The 18,088-nt window shown below is 49.2% G+C and overlaps 2 protein-coding genes across 3 annotated transcripts in view; one reads left to right on the forward strand and one right to left on the reverse strand.

Annotated features, from left to right (window-relative positions):
- Window positions 1-396: 396 nt before the first annotated feature.
- Adamts4 (ADAM metallopeptidase with thrombospondin type 1 motif 4) lies at window positions 397-8,771 on the reverse strand. Of its 2 annotated transcripts, none has more exons than XM_028787769.1 (9): window positions 8,097-8,735; window positions 6,725-7,048; window positions 6,366-6,498; window positions 5,695-5,865; window positions 3,118-3,404; window positions 2,834-3,020; window positions 2,425-2,600; window positions 1,453-1,628; window positions 397-760 (listed from the first exon to the last, which is right to left on the reverse strand). In XM_028787769.1, the coding sequence occupies exons 1-9, from the start codon at window positions 8,733-8,735 to the stop codon at window positions 397-399; spliced, it is 2,457 nt and encodes an 818-aa protein (XP_028643602.1). The 2 variants fall into 2 exon arrangements, with proteins under 2 accessions (XP_028643602.1, XP_028643600.1); XM_028787767.1 differs by having other exon boundaries at window positions 495-921; window positions 8,097-8,771.
- A 3,438-nt stretch (window positions 8,772-12,209) lies between these two features.
- The window catches only part of Ndufs2 (NADH:ubiquinone oxidoreductase core subunit S2), a 13,012-nt gene continuing 7,133 nt past the window's right edge, over window positions 12,210-18,088 (forward strand). The window contains exons 1-2 of the mRNA XM_028787734.1: window positions 12,210-12,528; window positions 13,341-13,447. Of these exons, the coding sequence (XP_028643567.1) occupies window positions 12,434-12,528; window positions 13,341-13,447 (202 nt within the window). The 5' untranslated portion in view covers window positions 12,210-12,433. The remainder of the gene's footprint in view (window positions 12,529-13,340; window positions 13,448-18,088) is intronic.

Consider the following 18,088-nt stretch of genomic DNA (forward strand, 5'->3'; position numbering starts at 1 on the left):
CAGGGAGAGGAAAGCAGGGCAGGTTGTACCTCATACATAAACATTCACACACACACACACACACACACACCACTTATATTTGTCACCAACACCCTGGATTTCATAGCTAGGATGGGGGATAATGAGTGAGTTTCCCCAGGCTCCTAGCCCCCTTCCCTGGTGCTAAGTAAATATGAATAAATACCAAATAAATACACCGAGGGCCAGGACCCACCCTGTCTTCCCGCTCCCTCCTGTGACCTGCAGGCTAGAGACGGCAGTTTAGTAGATAGGGTACTGTCACCTAGCCCCTTTCCATTCACCAACACATCACTGCCTCCCAGGGCAGGAAGCCAGGGCAGGGCCAGCCTGCGCATTGGGGCAGAGAGGCAGGCAGGTCTCACCCTCTACACCTCCCTACTGTGTTTTAGCAGGAGGCAGATGCAGAAGCCTGTTCCTTCTCCCAGATGAGTCGGAGGCCCCGGCGCCCCAAAAGGGCAGCCGGGACAGTGAGGTTATTTCCGGCCTGCCCAGGGACGCTTCCGAAGGATCTTCAGAATCTCTGCCCTGCGTTGCAGCCAGTCTTGGGGAGGAGGGCGTGGTGTTGAAGGGACTGGCCTCGGGACAAAGAAACTGTACCGCAGACGTGCATTCTGTGGGTTGCCAGCCACCAGAACTTGCAGCGTCAGGGGCTGGGCCAGGGGCCCATGTCCAGACAGTGTCTCTGAGGCTGATGTGGCTCCGCTGTATCTCAAGCTGACTGCCCCAGGAAGTAACACATCTGTTGGGGAGGGCATCAGCGTGTATTCACCATTGAGGGCGTAAGAACCATCTGAAAGTTTCAGGGCTAGGTAGATGCTCTTGAGTCCAGACCCTCCCTGCTGCCGTACAAGGATATGGGTGGCACCAGCAGGGATTGTGACCACATCGCTGTATCCGTACCTGTGAGGAAAAAGTAAGTTAAGAACTCAGCATTTCCCGAATCCCTTCCTTATTCTCTCTCTCTCTCTCTCTCTGTGTCTCTCTCTCTCTCTGTGTCTCTCTCTCTCTCTGTCTCTCTCTCTGTGTGTGTGTGTGTGTGTGTGTGTGTGTGTGTGGTGTTAGGGGTTGCTTCTTCAAGCTTATATGAAGTATGTGTCCACCCTAGAACAGAACGACCAGCATGTATACCTTCCTTACCCTTATTTCTGGACACTTACTACTGCTTATTGACTGTCTTGCCAGTCCTGGCCTCCCTGGGGCCTATCCAATTCCTATTCTTTGCTCAGAGGTCATCGCCCAAGGAAACCTTCCCTGATGCCTTCAAGAGCTCTTGTGCCCTCTCTGTTCAACACGTGGAACATCACATTGTAATTGCCTACTCATGCGTCTCCCCCGAGGCTACAGCAAGTGTTGAGTCAGCAGGAAAGCACTGGGCCCCAAGACTAGAACAGCAACCAGGAGAACAGAGTGGAGAAGAACTGCTCAGAGGACCTGAATTTTTTGAAGGAGCCTGACTGCTTGCTGCAGCGAGAGCCATCCCCGCCGCACACCATGCACTTGTCAAATTTCTTTTTGGAGCCAATGATCCGGTCACAGCCAGCATGGATACAGCGGCCCTGGACACAGACAGAGGAGGTGTCTGGGGAACAGGGAGTTCCATCTGCCACCTGAGGAGTAGAGGAGGGACACTGTTAAGAGTTCTTGCTAAGTCAGCAGGGGTCTGTAAGCTAAACATCTGGAAAGTGGCATTGGAAAATAACAGGTTAGAAAGGGAAGGAGTGAGCCTTCACCTATACGGGATTAAGACGATAATAAAGATACACACAGCCATTGTTCCTGCATTGACTATGAATCAGGTGATGCACAAAATGCTTTAGGTCTCACAACTGCTGTGTAAGATTTCTAAGGGTGAGATTTTGAGGTTTAGAAATGTCACAAATTGAGAGGGTAAGGATTTTTAGTTGCAGGACCAAACTCTAAACTTAATGGTACAGGCTCCAGATGGCCACTAGAGGGCAATAAACTTGTAGGAATTTTGTATAGACTCCCGGAGAAGTGAGGGGGTCCACAGCTGCTAGGGCTTATTTTGCCTTAAACTGACAATTCTGTGATACAAAAGGAGTGTCCAAGTGTTAGTGGTCTTCAGGAAGTCTACCCATTGAGGGACTGGCTGTACAAGAACCAATACTTTGACAGAGGAGTCCATGGATAAGTAAGTCAAGGATTTCCCCCAAAAGGTTACATGCTTCCATTCTCACCAAATGTGGTGCAAAAGAACAGAGAAAGGGAACAGCAGAGATGCAAGCCGGAGCAGCGTCACTGGATGCTGATCCAAAGCCAGGTCTCTGTTCTAATACAGGACAACCATGGACAGACAAGGCTGAGTGAACCTGTATGCTGAAATGGCAGGACTGTGGGATTGCCAGCATGGATCTGCAGGGCATGAAGGTTTCTGGTCCTCACCCGTGGCTCCAGCACGTAGTAGTAGCCCAGTGCCCGGGCCTGGCAGGTGAGTTTGCACTGGTCTCGAGGGGCTACACCTGTGTAGCGCGGAACCCAGTCCATGGGCCCTGGAAAGCTCTTGAAGAGGTCGGTTCGGTGGTTGTAGGCAGCACACTGCTCTTCACGGAAGGTCAATGCTATAGGCATAAAACAAACAACCTGAGCCTCTCTCGCCTCATACCACCCCACATGGCCTTCCGCCTAGTCCCTCGGAACTGTAGCCAGCAAAGCGTGTCTCCCTCACAGAGTTCCAGGAATAGTTCTGGAAAGATAAAGACATTTCTCCAGCAGTGGAGACAATCAGCACCAATACTCAAGGCACTTCCTGTCCACCACCCCTTCCCAGGGCTCCCGTCCTTCACGCCCTCACCTGAGCCGAGTGGGCAGTTCTCAGTGTTGCAGGAGCGAAAGCGGGTACGACGGCCCTCACAATACTTGCCACCATTCCGGGGGGTGGGCCTTGTGCAGTCCCGGGAGGAGAACTGGACACCACCCCCACAAGTCCTGGAGCAGTCACCCCATGGTCCCCAGGGACCCCAGCCTCCAGCCTGAGGAATCTGCGAGGGCACAAAATGGAGACGGGATGAGCGCACTCTCTCCCAGGCTTCGGGCCGTCCTTTCCACAGGCCTCTTATCCACGCCCCGGGCTCTCACATTGAAGTCCTTGAGCTGGTCCACGTGGAGACAGCGGCCACCCATGCAGGCCTGTGCAGATCCGCAGGGAGTGCCATCAGCCCAGGGCGAGTGCTTAGTCTGACACATGGCATGGCCGTTGAGGTGGCCAGAGCACCAGAGGGCAGCACAGGGCGGTGGCAGCTGTGGACAGTGGCTTGAGTCAGGACCAAAGGTCAGCTGGCACTGGCGGTCAGCATCATAGTCCTTGCCAGGAAACGTCACTGGCAGATGCAGGGGGGCCTCTGGTTTGTCAAGGAGGCAGTGCCCTGAAAGGGGGTTAAGATACAGCGTTAGCAAGGGCCTGAAATTTAGTATGACCAGCTAAAGCTGGGCCTCCCCCGTGCCTAAGGTACCCTCAGCTATGCTAGACTGAACGCTTACTACGTGATCAAGACTAGTAAAGCCCTGGTCCATAATATCTCATTTACTTATCACAGTACTGTGGGATACTGGCTATTATTACATCTAGTTTGCCTATTAGCTAACTACAAGCACAGAGAAGTGAAATAATTTACAGCCACGTGTCTACATGTAAACAAAGAACCCAAAGTACTTCCACCTGTCTTCCCCGGCTGCAGAATTTATCATCATCATCTTCATCATCATCATCATCATCACTACTTGTAGTGAGCTGGCCTGATGCTGCTTGTCTTCTAATGCTAATACTGGTTCCTCAAGACCTGTTGCCCCCAAGTTTGTTTTTGTTTGTTTGTTTGTTTTTGTTTTTTTTTGAGACAAGGTTTTTCTGTGTAGCCCTGGCTGTCCTGGAACTCACTCTGTAGACCAGGCTGACCTCGAACTCAGAAATCCTCCTGTCTCTGTCTCCCAAGTGCTGGGATCAAAGGTGTGCGCCACCACTGCCCGGCAATAAGTTCTTTTTGATTGGTGAATAAAGATGTGTATAGCCAATAGCTGTGCAGAAGAGACATAGGTGGGGTTTAGTGTTCTGGGCTTGGGAGTTAGAGGAGAACCAGGACGGGGACGAGAAGCTGAGGCATGGAGAAACCCCCATGGATTAGTGAGTCATGAAATAACGGCCATGTGGGTTGGCTAGTTGGTGTTGAGAGCATCCCAGACAAACATGTCAAATTCTTTAATAGGATTATTGGCCGGGAAACAGACATAACAGCGCAGAGGATAGAGAACGGCTCAGCTCTTGTGCTGATGAAGGCTGATTATAAATATAAAAATTGTATGTGTCTTTTATCTGGGAACTGAACGTTCAAGGTGGGATAGAAACCCCAGATTGGGATTAAATTTTCTATAACAACTACTAGTACTATTTTATTTTCTATTTATTATTTATTGACACTGTAGCTGTCCTCAAACACACCAGAAGATGGCATCAGATCCCATTACAAATGGTTGCAAACCACTATGTGGTTGCTGGGAATTGAACTCAGGACCTTTGGAAGAACAGTCAGTGCTCTTAACCGCTGAGCCATCTCTCCAGCCCCAGTATCTGGGTTTTCGAAACCATTTTTAAAATCACATTTACGTATTTATCTCAGGAGAATAGAGTTTGTACCTGTCACATCACATGTACGGAAGTCAGAGGGCAACTTGGAGAGGTCGGTCATAAAACTATTAGGTTTGCCAGTAAGTAAGTGCCTTAACCTGCTGCGACCATCTTGCCAGCCTTATTTGGAGTCTTGTGGGCAGTTTCACTCTATAGCCCCAGATAGCCTGGAACTCACTATTATACCACTCGAGCTTGCCTGGAAGCCATGTGACAATTCTGCCTTCGTTTCCCAAATGCTAGGATTCTAGACATGTGCTACCACTCATTCCCTTCCTCTTCCTTTCTCTCTCTCTCTCTCTGTCTGTCTCTGTCTTTGTCTCTGTCTCTTCCTCTCTCTTTTTCTTTCTTTTAGAGATGTGGTCTTCTTGGCTGTCCTAGAACTCACTACATAGACCAGGCTAACCTCAAACTCACACAGATCCACCTGCCTCTGAGTGCTGGGATTAAAGGGATGTGCCTCCATGCCCATCTGTAGAATTCTCTAGAATGCTTCTAATCAGTTACTTTAGGGAGCTGGGGAGATGGCTCCACAGTTAAGAGTACTTGGAGAATCTTGAGTTCAATTCCCAGCAACTACATCAAGTGACTCACAAATTGCCTCCAGCTCCAGGGGGTCCAACAGCCCTTTCCTGGCTTCCAAGGGCACCTGCAAGCATGTATATACACACAGAAAATAAACTAAAATACAAACTTTTGTCTGGAGATAGTCTGCAGTCTTGCACACCTTATTGAATGGCAAGGTGATTAACTGATTTATAGCCAGTCCATTTCACTCTTGGACAGTGCTGGCCATTAGAGGGTCAATTCTAATTGTGTGGAGCCAACATTCCTGACACTCCCTTACCTGTGCTAGTTGTTGTCAATGGAAGTGGGAACCACACCAAGACAACAGCGTTCCTCACCCCATCACATACAGTGGAGGAAACAGACATGGAGGACTCAGTGTGGCCCACAGAGAATGTTCTAGAAATAAGAGTCCAGTGAGAGAGGGTAGGAATTGAGTCCCTACTTTGAGAAAAGTGTCAGCAGTTTACCATAGCCATTGTCCAGGAAGTCAGTGATGAATCGGGCACTGCAGGGGGACCAGGGCTCTTCAGGGTCCACATGGGCCATGACAGGAGCCATGACATGGCGAGAGGAACCCCCCTGCCCATTCAAATTAGCACAGGGCTTGGAGTTATCATGGAGCATGTTGAAGACATGGCCTATAAGAGAAAAGGTCTGCTAGTATCCAGAGGGTCCGTCCTGTGTCCTCACGGGGCTCCATTACACTTGGTCGCAGCTGTCGACAATCAGATCCTCCTTCCCGCCCCCTCTCAGATCTCCTCACAGTTCTCTGAAGACTCACTGGGTAGCCTCTACTGCCCTGTCTTGTCGTCCCCAAAGGCAAAGCCCCCCTCTGCTTACTTCTCACTGTAGCTAACACTCCCACCCCTCTACTTCTATCCCCTTCCAAACACATACACTCAAGTGCATACATACAGCTCAAAGTAACTTTCCACCTGCTGTTTTATTTAGTAGAAAAATATCTACGTTTGTCTGTACTCAGAACACAGAGGGATTCTGAACTTGGGCCTCGGGGCTGGGGAGGAAGATATCTTGGTACCCCCATTCATACTCTAGTGAGCCCCTTATATCATTAGAGCATCCTCAGTCCCTCCCTCACATCCACTTCAGGTGCCACACTACCCCAGAGCTGTCTTACCCAGTTCATGAGCAGCGGTGAAGGCTGACTGGAGCCCGTCGTCCTCCACAATAGCACAGCTCCTTGCTGGATCACACACTGTGCCCACATCAGCCATACCCAGAGTGTCACAAGTGGAGACCCCACACAGGTCCTGTGGAGAAGGAGCACAGAAGATGCTTGGGGCTGATATCCAGATTAGTGAGGAAGTAGATGCTGGATACCCAGCATGGTCAGGGCCCACATAGGCACCCCAAGGCTGTGTGGCCGGCACCAGGCTCAAGTGCAATTCCAGTAGCATCTTCTCCATCACGGTCTGTGTAATGGGTGTGCCTCTCTGCGCTGTGGTCCCTTGCCTGTGTTGCTGACTGAGGCCTTACCTGCCGAGTGAACAGAATAGCTGTGTCAAAGTGGTCAGGATCTGAGTCGTCAGGGGTGTTGAGGCCCCGCTGCCAGGTGCAGAAGCTGCGTAGGGTCTGGGCGGCACTTGGTCCCACTTGGGGCCCTTCCTGGCCTGACCCCAGAATCACCAGGCGCGTCACCACCAAGTTGACAGGGTTTCGGATGCTTGGGTGCTTAAAGGCTTTAGCAGCGGCTGCCATGACCGTCAGCAGGTAGCGCTTTAGCCCTGTACCGTGGAATGCTGCCATCTTGTCGTCTGCCACCACCAGTGTCTCCACGAATCTGCTCAGAGAAGCGAAGCGCTTGAAGAGAGAAAGAGAGAGAGAAATGAGAGGAGGGTCCTGAGATCTCTCTCCCCTCCCTTCATTCCTGGGTCTAAAACTCAGCCGAGTTAGCTGGCCCTCACATACCCCAGGATTCCTGAAGTGACTGGTTTGGGCCTTCCCCCAACCCCAAATCCCATCACTTTTGTGGTAATGTTGAAGAATCAGCTGTTGTTCTGAAAAGAAGAGAAGGCTTGCCACGTTTCATGGCTAAGTGGGCCCCAGAAGTGAAAAGCCTCTGGGACTGCCTCGGGGAGGAGGGGCGCTAGGGTCCTCAAGTGTGGCGGGGTTGTGGGAGTGGGGCTAGAGCGCTGAGCCGAAGTGTCTGCCCTGTGTGGTTGGAGGAACAATTCAGTCAGCAGCTAGGGCCACAGCCAGATCTCAGCGTGGCGGGTGTGGAAGGAGTGTCTGGTCTGGATTAAAGCTAGAGAAGGGGAGGGGGAGAAGGGAGGAGACCCAGAAGTGGGAGGGAGGAAAGGATAGCGCCGCAGGCAGCCTTGCAGTCAGCCCACAGTGTGGGAAGAGGATTGACCCAGAGGTATGGGATGCCTGCCTACTCCTGTCCTAGTTTGCAGTTTGCCAGAACAATTTTAAAGGGAACATCAGAAGCCAAAAGCTCGATCCCTCAGGCCTCAAATTTTACTCCTGTAGCTGGGGGTGGGGGTAAAAAATCACTGGGGCAGAGAAAAGAGCCTAGGCCAACAGGCTGTTGGGAGAGCTTTACTGCTGGGAACTGTGTCAGCAGGAGACTCCATGGCCAGGAAGGGGCGGGGTAGGGAGGGGGAGAGGTCATTCCGGCCCAGAGAATCTGACCTACCTCAGGGAATCCTCAGAGCAAAGCAAAGGACTCTGAAGCAGGGAGAAGCCAGGATTTTTCAAAGAAAGGGTAGTGGAGATAGGAAAGGCAGAGAGGAGGAGAGAAGCTGGAAAGCTACAAGTGGAAGTGGGAAGAGAGAGGGTGAATAGGGGTCAGTAGGACAGACATGGCGGGAGGATGATACGGGACGCGATCTCCAGGGTTGCCTACCTTGGTTCTGCGGGAAATGGGACTGGGGCTCCCAGAAGGAGCCTTGACGTTGCACATGGGACCTTGGCTGCTGGCAGGACTCTTCCGGCGCAGGATGTGAGCCCCTGGTCCCCCAGCAGAGTTAAGGGCGCCTCCTTCCAGAGGCTGGAGGTGGAGTTCCGCCCCCCGGTACTGCAATACCCCTAATAGGGCTCCCCCGTCCCAGTGCAGAGATGCCACCGACTCCGGATCTCCGTTGATGATGCCAGTCAGGTAGGTACCTGGTTCCGCCCCACCAAGCATCTCAGGTGCTTGGCCCAGGTACTGCACTGTCAGCCCCTCTACCTGCACCCCAGGGTCCTGTTCCAGTTCTAGTACCAACATCTCCCCAAAGGCTGGCAGTCGGTACCGCAGCCTGGCAGGAATGCCTGAGCCAGGTATGATGCTACTGCCGTTGAGCTTCTCTGGAAACACGATCTCCTCCTCCCGGGGCAGGGGGCTGGCTGACCACGCTAAGGGCAGGAGGGAGGCCAGCAGCAGCAGCAGCCGCCACCGCTCCAGACCAGAGAAAGGCACAGTGTGAAGCGGCAAGAAGGGTTGGCATCTTTGCAGCCAGTGCCCAGTCAAGCCCCTCCTGGGATGCAAGCACATCTGGGACATGGTACCGGTGCTGCAGCTGGAATGGATTGAGGCCATCTGAGGCACCAAAATCCTCCACACCCTAACTGTGGAAGGCTCCTCGTTAAAGCCAGAAGGGCTCGCACTTGTGCCAAAATCTGAGGCAAAGTTTTTAGAGGAGCTAGGGACGTACAGAGAAGATGAAAAATAAAACAGCCCCTGAGCTCAGGAAAAGTGCCCAGGGTGTCTCTGTCCTCCAAAACTTCCTCCTGTGCCTTTCTGTCCCAGGTCTTTGTCTGTGACTCCTTGGCTTCTCCCTCTGCTCAGCTGTCTGGCTCTGCCTCAGTGCCTGCCCTGTCTTTACCTCCTCCTGCTATCTCTTTGTCTCTGTCTCTCTCCTCTTCTGTCTCTTTCGTTTCTGTGTATCTGTGGGTCTCCCCGGGTTCTTCCCAGCCTCTCTCCCCTCCAGCTCTTTTAAGCATCCAGAACCTCCCTCCCTCTGTGTGTGATTGGCTGATCTGTAAGCCACTCAGCCAGAAGCTCGGTCATTAGGACTCTGAAGGATGGATGTATCATTGCTTCCCAAAGACCTTAGTGGTTTTTTCCCCCTTAATAAAGAAAGGAAAAAAAGGGGGGGGGGACTTGCCCAGGAGAAGGGAATCTCTAGCAACCAGATGCATTTTAGGCACTGGGCCAGTTGATGACACATCCTTTTCCCAAATCCCACCATCAGCCCTCAGCTGTCTCTTTCCCAGTTTTTTTTTCTTTTTTTTCTTTTTGTGGGACAGATCCCCAGGGGAGGTAAGTACTGGGGGAAAGGGCCAGACAGCACTCACAGATGAGATTCTATCCTGGGAGAATTCATATCTCTACTGTCCAGCCTGGTCTAGCCTATGCTTCCTCACTTCCTGAGTGTCATTTACACTGCCCTCTACCCCAGAGGCTAACCTGTTAGAGCCAAGCCATCTGGGTTAAAAAGGAAGTGAAGAACAGGTAAGAAAGCATAAGAGAGAAGAAAGAATGGTACCAAGCCAGTGGGAAGAAGTGGTACAGACAGGAAGGCAAGGAGACAGCAGTTAGAACTTTGTTAGAATGGAAACAAGAAACAGGCGACAAAGGAGAAGCTAACTACTTTTCTTTTTATAGGAGGAAGATCCAGAGTAGATCTGTTCTCATTCATTCTCCTTCTTTTCCTCCTTCCCTCCCTCCCTCCCTCTTTCCCTCCTTCCCTGTCTAACACCCCCCCCCACGCCCTGAGTTACTCCTACCCTATCCAAAGCATAGAACAGCCATTCCATCTCCTCCCCAACTTCCTGAATGCCCATCCTCCCAGTAGATTCCCTGAGGCTCTTGGCCCTATTCCTACCCACACCCAACTACCCCAGCACCACACCCCCACTTCCTCAAGTCAGCCAGCCCCTCACCTAGACAAGACCTGTTCTCTCTCTCTCTCCCTCTCTCTCTCTCTCTCTCTCTCTCCCTCTCTCTCTCTGAAACCCAGAATTAATCTCTGCTACTCCCTTGACCCCCACCTTTGAAATCCAATAGTTCCTGGAATATCTAGTAATCTTTGACTCTTCATTCTCCATGGGAGGGAGGGGGAGAGAAAAGATAGCATTTCAGTTTGAGGGTACTAAGAGAACCAAGAACCTGGAACCTAGGATGGGGATAGTGACAGGTGTGTGCGTGTGTGGGGTGTTAGAGGAGGGAGCTAATGAGTTCTCTGCTTCAGAATCGGAGGAGACAAAGAAACCAAAGCACATACTTTCAAGGCAAGGAATCGAAGCATTCAGGAGTGGTCCTATTTCTGCTCACTTCACCCTGTGGCCACTTGTTTCCCCAGGAAATCCCCAGGAAGGAGAGTACACTCAGTAGTCCCTTCCCTTTCCCAGAGAAGCACCACCTCCCCGCCCCTGTCCCCTTATTCACTCTCTGCCTGGTCACCTCCTGTCCCCACATCACATACATCAGCATGCTTCCTCTCCCCCTCCCTTCCTGCTCCCATCACTAATACCTGTCCTGGTGCCTATCATTTCCTGAATTACCCACCCTGTGGTGACTTCCAGTCTTGCCTCTTGACCCATCACATGCCCTGACCCTCCCTGGTCTTGAGCAGAGGGGCTGAGGCAGGAGGAGTCAACCACACAAGGGACGAGGGACCAGAAGGGACAGGGGCAAGAGGAGCTGTCACCAGGATACTCTTATTGCCCCTTTCCATCCCCCCATCTGAGCTGAGAACAAAGAGTGTGACTAAGCAGTGAAAGACAAAGGGCCACAGAGTGGCAGCACCAGCACGTGGGGGGTGCTGGCAGAAGGAGAAGGCACAAAAGATGTAGTGTTCTAGGTAGCCCTCCAAGAGCCCTCATCCCAGTTTCTGCCCGAACTACCCCCAGGACTAAGTAAGCTGGAATGTGTCTTGACTTCACATAGGATGGATTAACACAAAAATGAGTACTCCCCCTCCTACTATCACCAACATTTTGTGTTTAAACTATACTGCAGGGGAAGAGGCCCAGAAAAGGAGAGGGGGCTGTAGAGGGTAAATGGACCAAGCCTCTGCCCTGGCTTTCTGGGGGTCACCTTGTCTACGCCAGGTCTTGGTCGGTTCCCACAGCCAGCGGATCTCTGGCCCCACCCTTTGGGATGGTTCCCATTAGGTCAATTTTCAGTCTAGAAATCTGGCTTTGTCCTCTTCCTCTGCAGCTAAGAATACTCAGTGCCACTCCCCTGGTCTGTCTGCTCCACCCAACTGCACCGCTGGTGGGCTAGGTCCCAGGGACCCTGTCTGGGGGAGATGTGGAGGAAGTCTCTTTCCAATGAGAAAATTGTAGAACCTCAAAGAGTGGGTGGCCCAGCTGGAGCTGGGCTTGGAGACAAAAAGAGACAAAAATCACTCTCCAAGGCAGGAAAACTCTTTGTCCATACAAAATTAGGCTCAGAGTCCTGGAATTATTACATTTCTATGTTGTTAGATACTTCTGAGGAAGACTGTGGCAGGTAAAACTGTCCCGAATGGAGGTGGGATACCAGGAGCTTCTTGAGTCTGTGATTTAGGAATTACAGGGATTTAAGAAACACTGTCAGAGCATCTCCCCCTCCCATTTGTAAAATGGTGCCTTGCACCAATTGCACCCTTGCTCCACCAAAGCTTGTGGCCTTGGCTGTGTATTCCCTTTTGTTTTGGCGAGTTCTCGGATTCGACTTGCCCAACTGCACTTGAGTCCCTTTCCACAAGTCCGATTCCGGACATCTGGAAATTAACACTTTTGGATTTCGTAGTAAAGGGATAGTCATCAAAACTTGGGGTTTCAGTCGAAAGCAGGACTACCACAGGAGACTGACCAAGATGGAAAGGAATAGTCAAGGAACGCCCATACAGAGTGTAACGTAGGGGACCTAGTGGGAGGACAGTTTCGAAAGTAAATTCTAGAGCAGAGAATGGACGTAACGGTAAGTGTAGGATTCAGCGCGAATTGGCCTTAGGAGATACCGGTTAATTTCTCTTCCGCCCAGAAAAGCCGTGGGAAAAACGCCCTTATTAAAGATGACAGCAGGCGTTGTTATTTAAGCGCAAGTGACGCTGAGAAGCGGAATCCGGATGTTGTTCCGTTCGCAATTGACCTCCTTGCCAGCTTCCAAGATGGTGACTCCATTGTGCCAATAGAAGGGAAGCTCACAAGGAGGCGCGCGGGAGCCACTTCCGCCCGATTCTCCTTCCTACGGTCTGCAGCCCAGTAAAGATGGCGGCCCTGAGGGCTCTTCGCTGCCTCCGCGGTGTCGGAGCTCAGGTGCTGCGGCCCGGGTCTGGGATCCGCTTGCCGAGTCAGCCCAGCAGGTGAGGAGAAGACGGCTCTTCATGCGTTCTCTTCAAAACTGGAATTTCTCGAGTCTGAGGACATTTCAAGGGCTCTGTGACCCCTAAGGAAAAGAACGACCCAGGCCCGTGACCCTCCTTAAGAAGACCAGAGTTCTTAGGTTTCTAGATGTAGTCAGCGTCCTGTGGCGGAGGATGGGAAAAATGTAGATGATTTTTTTTTTTAAGGTCAGGAAGCAAAATATGTGGGGTGAAATATTAGGGCAAATGAATGGAGAGAACTTCCCATATCCGAAGGAACCCCCCCTCCTCTCTGAGCCCTCTCTCCTCAGTTTCTCTCTTCCCTCTTTCGCTCGCGTCTTTCGCTCTTTCCCTCTCTCCTCACGCCTTCCCTACTCCCCCTGGCCCCCCCTCCCCGTTTCTTAGTAATCTTAGGTTTACCATGAATTCTCAACATTCCTATTCAGGAAGGAGCTTAAACCTCAGCATTGAATATTGCAAACATCTGTGTCAGTGACTTGGCATTGAAGAATATCCAGCTCTGCAACTCAGGCCATCCTCCCTTGGGTTCACATAAGAGTGGATAGCATATTTAGGAATATATATGTATATACAAGGAATACGTGTATGCCTGCAGTAACAACTAGTGAAAAAGCCATGAATTTGAAGGAGATTCGGGAGGGGCATATGGGAGGGTTGGAAGGGTAAGGGAAGGGAGAAATGTGATTACATTACAATCTCAAAAAAATGTTTTTGGGAAGCAGTGAATAGGAACAGAGGAACAAAGCATACTGTTGATGCCCTTTGTATAGGATCTGTCTTTAATTCCTCAGAGGTGCTCGGCAGTGGCAGCCCGATATAGAATGGGCAGAGCAGTTTTCGGGAGCTGTCATGTACCCCTCCAAGGAAACAGCCCACTGGAAACCTCCTCCTTGGAATGGTGAGTGCTAAGAGCTGCTGTTTCAAGTTGTCAGAAATCTTTGCTGATTTTGTTTGTTTGTTTGTTTGTTTGTTTGTGTGTTTGCTTTTCAATTCAGCATTTCTCTGTGTAGCCTTGTGTGTCCTGGAACTCACTATGTAGACCGGGCTGGCCTTGAACTTAGAGATTCTGCCTGCCTGCCTCTGCCTCACGAGTGCTGAGATTAAAGGCATGTACCTCCACTGCCTGGCTAAATATTTGCTGATTTTTAAATGCTTTTGAGCTCCCTGTTGAGGGCAAAATGTGATAATATCAGAGATTTATCAGAGAAAGAAAGGAATGATAGTTATCCTCAATACTGAAAGGTCCTTACCGTTACTCAGTATCAACTTTTTCCAGATTCCATACACTTCCATCTCTCTGTGGACAACATGACTTTCCTAATAGCATTTGAATGAAACCTACTTAAATATAAGCATCTTTACCCCCATCTAAACTAGGGGTTGGGGGCTGGAGAGATGGCTTTGAAGATTTATTTATTTAACGTGTATGACTGTAGCTGTCTTCAGACACACCAGAAGAGGGCATCAGATTCCATTTCAGATGGTTGTGAGCCACCATGTAGTTGGTAGGAATTGAACTCAGGACCTCTAGAAGAACAGTCAGTGCTCTTAACCGCTGAGGCATCTTTCCAGCTACAAGAGATGGCTTTGAGTTAAGAGGATTTTCTGCTCTTGCTGAGGGCCTGGGTTCAATTCCCAGCATCCATATCAGGTAGCTTACAACTACCTATAACTCCAGTTCCAGGAGATCCACTGATCTGGCCTTTTCAGACAGCTTCCTATAGGGGGTAAACATTCATAAATATAGGCAAAGCACTCATACACATAAAATAAAAAAATAAGTAAGTTGTGAAAATAGAAGAAGATCCAGAGAGCTACCTTATCTTTAAAACAAAACAACAATAATGACGCAAAACCCAACCAATTAGTGTAGCAGGTCTTTGCTGTTCTGTGGGTTCTTCTTTTTCCTACTCTTTGCCTCGCCCCTCACTTTGCCCCCTGTCACTAGATAGGAGAGAAGGAAAGATCTAGGTGGAAAGAGAGACTCCTGAATCTAATTTCTTTCCTTTTGTTTCTTCTTTGAGCATGGCTACTAACCTTCAACCAACCCCTTGAGTACCCATCACTACTACTCCGCCTCTTGGGGCCCTAGTGTTTATACACCATCTGAAAAGTTTTCAGAATTCCAAATGTCATACAGTCTGAGAAACTATTTGCAGCTGGGAAAACCACACCTCTGCTAGAGGCAAATCATAGTCAAAAGACAGTCCAAAGCAGCTCCCACATGCCCACACCTGGGATTAAAACAGAAGCACATTAAAATATTTCTCTGTTTTTAAAGAAACCCAAATTTCAAAATTGTCACAACAACTTAGCTCTTTTGTTTTTCATACTCTGAAACAGGGTCTTGTGACAGGGGTACGGCTCAATGGTTAAGGGCACTTGGTCTTTAAGAGGACCTGAGTTCAGTTCCCAGCACCCATAACCATCTACATAGCTCCAGTTCCAGGAAATCTGCTGCTCTTTTCTGCTCTCCAAAAGCACCAGACATGTGTCTTAGACACACACACACCTCTCTTACACATAAAATAAATAAATCTTTAAAAGGAGAGAAAGGATCAGGGTCTTGGCTCGATCAAGATCTTCCTGAGCTTTCCATATGCTGGGATTACTTTCCCTCTTGATCTTTTGTTTTTGATCAGTGGTACCCAGAATGTCTTTCAATACGGAAACCATTTAGTCATCTTGTTTTTTTCTCTCTTTTGTCCTCCATATCTTTGTCCAATAAGTCACCAAACCATGTAGAGTTTTCCACCATTTTTTTTTCTTTTTTTTTTTTTTTTAAGACAGGATTTCTTTGTGTAGCCCTGGCTGTCCTGGAATTCTCTCTGTAGACCAGGCTGGCCTCGAACTCAGAAATCCGCCTGCCTCTGCCTCCCAAGTGCTGGGATTAAAGGCGTGCGCCACCACTGCCCAGCTCATTTCTCTTTTTTAATTAAAAACAATTTTCAGGCTGAAGAGATGGCTCAGTGGTTAAGAGCACTGACTGCTCTTCCAGAGGTCCTGAGTTCAATTGCCAGCAAACACATGGTGGCTCACAACTCTCTGTAATAAGATCTGATGCCCTCTTCTGGTGTGTCTGAAGACAGCTACAACGTACTCATACATTAAATAAATAAGTAAATAAATAAACAAATAAATAAACCTAAAAAAATAAAAACAATTCTCTTTAGATATATCTGTCTGTGTCTGAGTGTTCTGCCTGCGTGTGTGATTGTGTACCACATGTGTGCCTGACGCCCATGGAGCTGAGAAGAGGGCGTCAGATCCTCTGTAACTGAAGTTACGAATGGTTATGAGCCCATCGCCAGATAGCCTCGGCCTGCCAGCTACCCAATAATGACACAGAGACAATTATCATTTATTTTAGCTTAGGCCTTAGCTATGTGATTTCCCAGTTAGCTTGTATAATCTAATTAACCCATTTATTCTAACCTAAGTTCTGCCACTTGTGCTGTTAGCTACCTCTCGCTACACCCTGGCACCCATTCCTTCCTCCACGTCTGGCAAGCACATTTCCTACCTCTGGCTCTTTCCCAGAGTTTCTATCTCTGCTCAGAACATCTGCCTATCCTCTCCTGCTTTGTTACAGGCTGTTCAACTCTTTATTAAACCAATCAGAAGGTGATGGAGAAGCATAAAACCAGCAATACCAAAGCTAGCTTATACTCAAAAATCTCTTCTGCATGCAGAAGTACAATGATTACACAGTGCACAAGAAATGATCCCACCTGCCGGGCGGCGGTGGCGCACGCCTTTGATCCCAGCACTTGGGAGGCCGAGGCAGGCAGATTTCTGAGTTCGAGGCCAGCCTGGTCTACAGAGTGAGTTCCAGGAAAGCCAGGACTACACAGAGAAACCCTGTCTTGAAAAACCAAAAAAAAAAAAAAAAAGAAATTATCCTACCATGAGCCACCATGTAGGTGCTGGGAACTGAATGTGAATCTCCTGCATAAGCAGGAGGTGCTCTTACCAACTGAGACATCTTTCTAGCCCTCCCTTTTAATTTTTTTAGTTACTTTAATTTTTATGTATGTGTATGAGACCTTGCTTGTCCATATGTGTACTAGGCAGCTTTTTCTTTCTCCTCTTCCTCTTCCTCCTCCTCCTCTTCTTCTTTTTAAAAGATTTATTTATTTCATTTATATGAGTACACTGTAGCTGTCTTCAGACACCAGAAGAGGGCATCGGATCCCTTTACAGATGATTATGAGCCACCATGTGGTTGCTGGGAATTGAACTCAGGACCTACTGGAAGAGCAGGTAGCCAGTGCTCTTAACTGCTGAGCCATCTCTCCAGCCCCACCAGGCAGCTTTTTGTTTTGTTTTGTTTTTGTTTTTTTGTTTGTTTTTTGTTTGTTTGTTTTTCGAGACAGGGTTTCTCTGTGTAGCCCTGGCTGTCCTGGAACTCACCAGGCAGTTTAGACCAGGCTGGCCTCAAACTTAGAAATCCGCCTGCCTCTGCTTCCGAAGTGCTGGGATTAAAGGCGTGTGCCACCACCGCCCGGCTACCAGGCAGCTTTTTAAAAAAGACTTATCTGCATACCAGGTTGTGAGCATCATGGGTTGCTGGAAATTGAACTCAGGACCTTTAGAAGAATAGTCAGTGCTCTTAACCACTAAGCCATTTCTGCAGCCCAAACCAGGTTGTTTTATCAGGACAGTTGTGTGCGTACAGTTGCCTACAGAAAACAGAAGAGGGCATCACATCCAAAACACAGCCAAAACCAGAACAAACAAAAACAACTCTGCCTTTTGGGCTGGGAATGTAGCCCAGTTGATAGAGTGCCTATTTAGCAATCACAAGGCCCCGGGTTTGATACCCAGCATGGCATAAACTGGACTTGTCATTGCTCAGAAAGTAGGAGCAAGAGGATCAGAATTTCAAGGTTACCACCTTCAACTGCATAGTGGTATTGGATTTGTCGTGGCCCGAGCTCATGAGACCCAGTCTCAAAAACAATGAACAGTCCTGTCATTTAGTAGTAATGTTTCTCTTTCTTTTTTGCCCCCTTGAGGAACATGTAGTTCTGGCTATCTTGAACTCACAGATCTACCTGCCTCTGCCTCCTTTGTGCTGATAGAAAGGCATGCACTACCATGCTGAGCTTAAGTGTGTATTTCTCACTGGTTGTCTAGTTATCAGATACATTTAGATATATCATGATACTTAAGGTAAGAAGGCAAGGCTCAGTGGTTAAAGGCTCTTGAATAAGACCTAGGTTCAATTCCCAGTTCTGGGGATCTGATGTCTTCCTACCTCTGTGGGCTCCTGCTCACATGTGCCACACATATGTACACACTCAGGCACACACACCCATAAAAAATAAAATTAATAAATGTTTGCTATCTGTGGTTGCATATGCCTTTCTAGTTGCAGTGCTTAGGAGACGAAGGCAGGTAGATCTCTGAATTCACAGCGTTGTGGTTTACATAGTGAGTTCCAGGCCAGTTGGGGCTATAGTAGTGAGACCCTATCTCAAAACAAACAGACACACACACACACACACACACACACACACACACACACACACACACA

This window comes from Grammomys surdaster, unplaced genomic scaffold (assembly GCF_004785775.1).
Source record: "Grammomys surdaster isolate TR1022 unplaced genomic scaffold, NIH_TR_1.0 125672, whole genome shotgun sequence".
Classification (NCBI taxonomy): Eukaryota; Metazoa; Chordata; class Mammalia; order Rodentia; family Muridae; genus Grammomys; species Grammomys surdaster.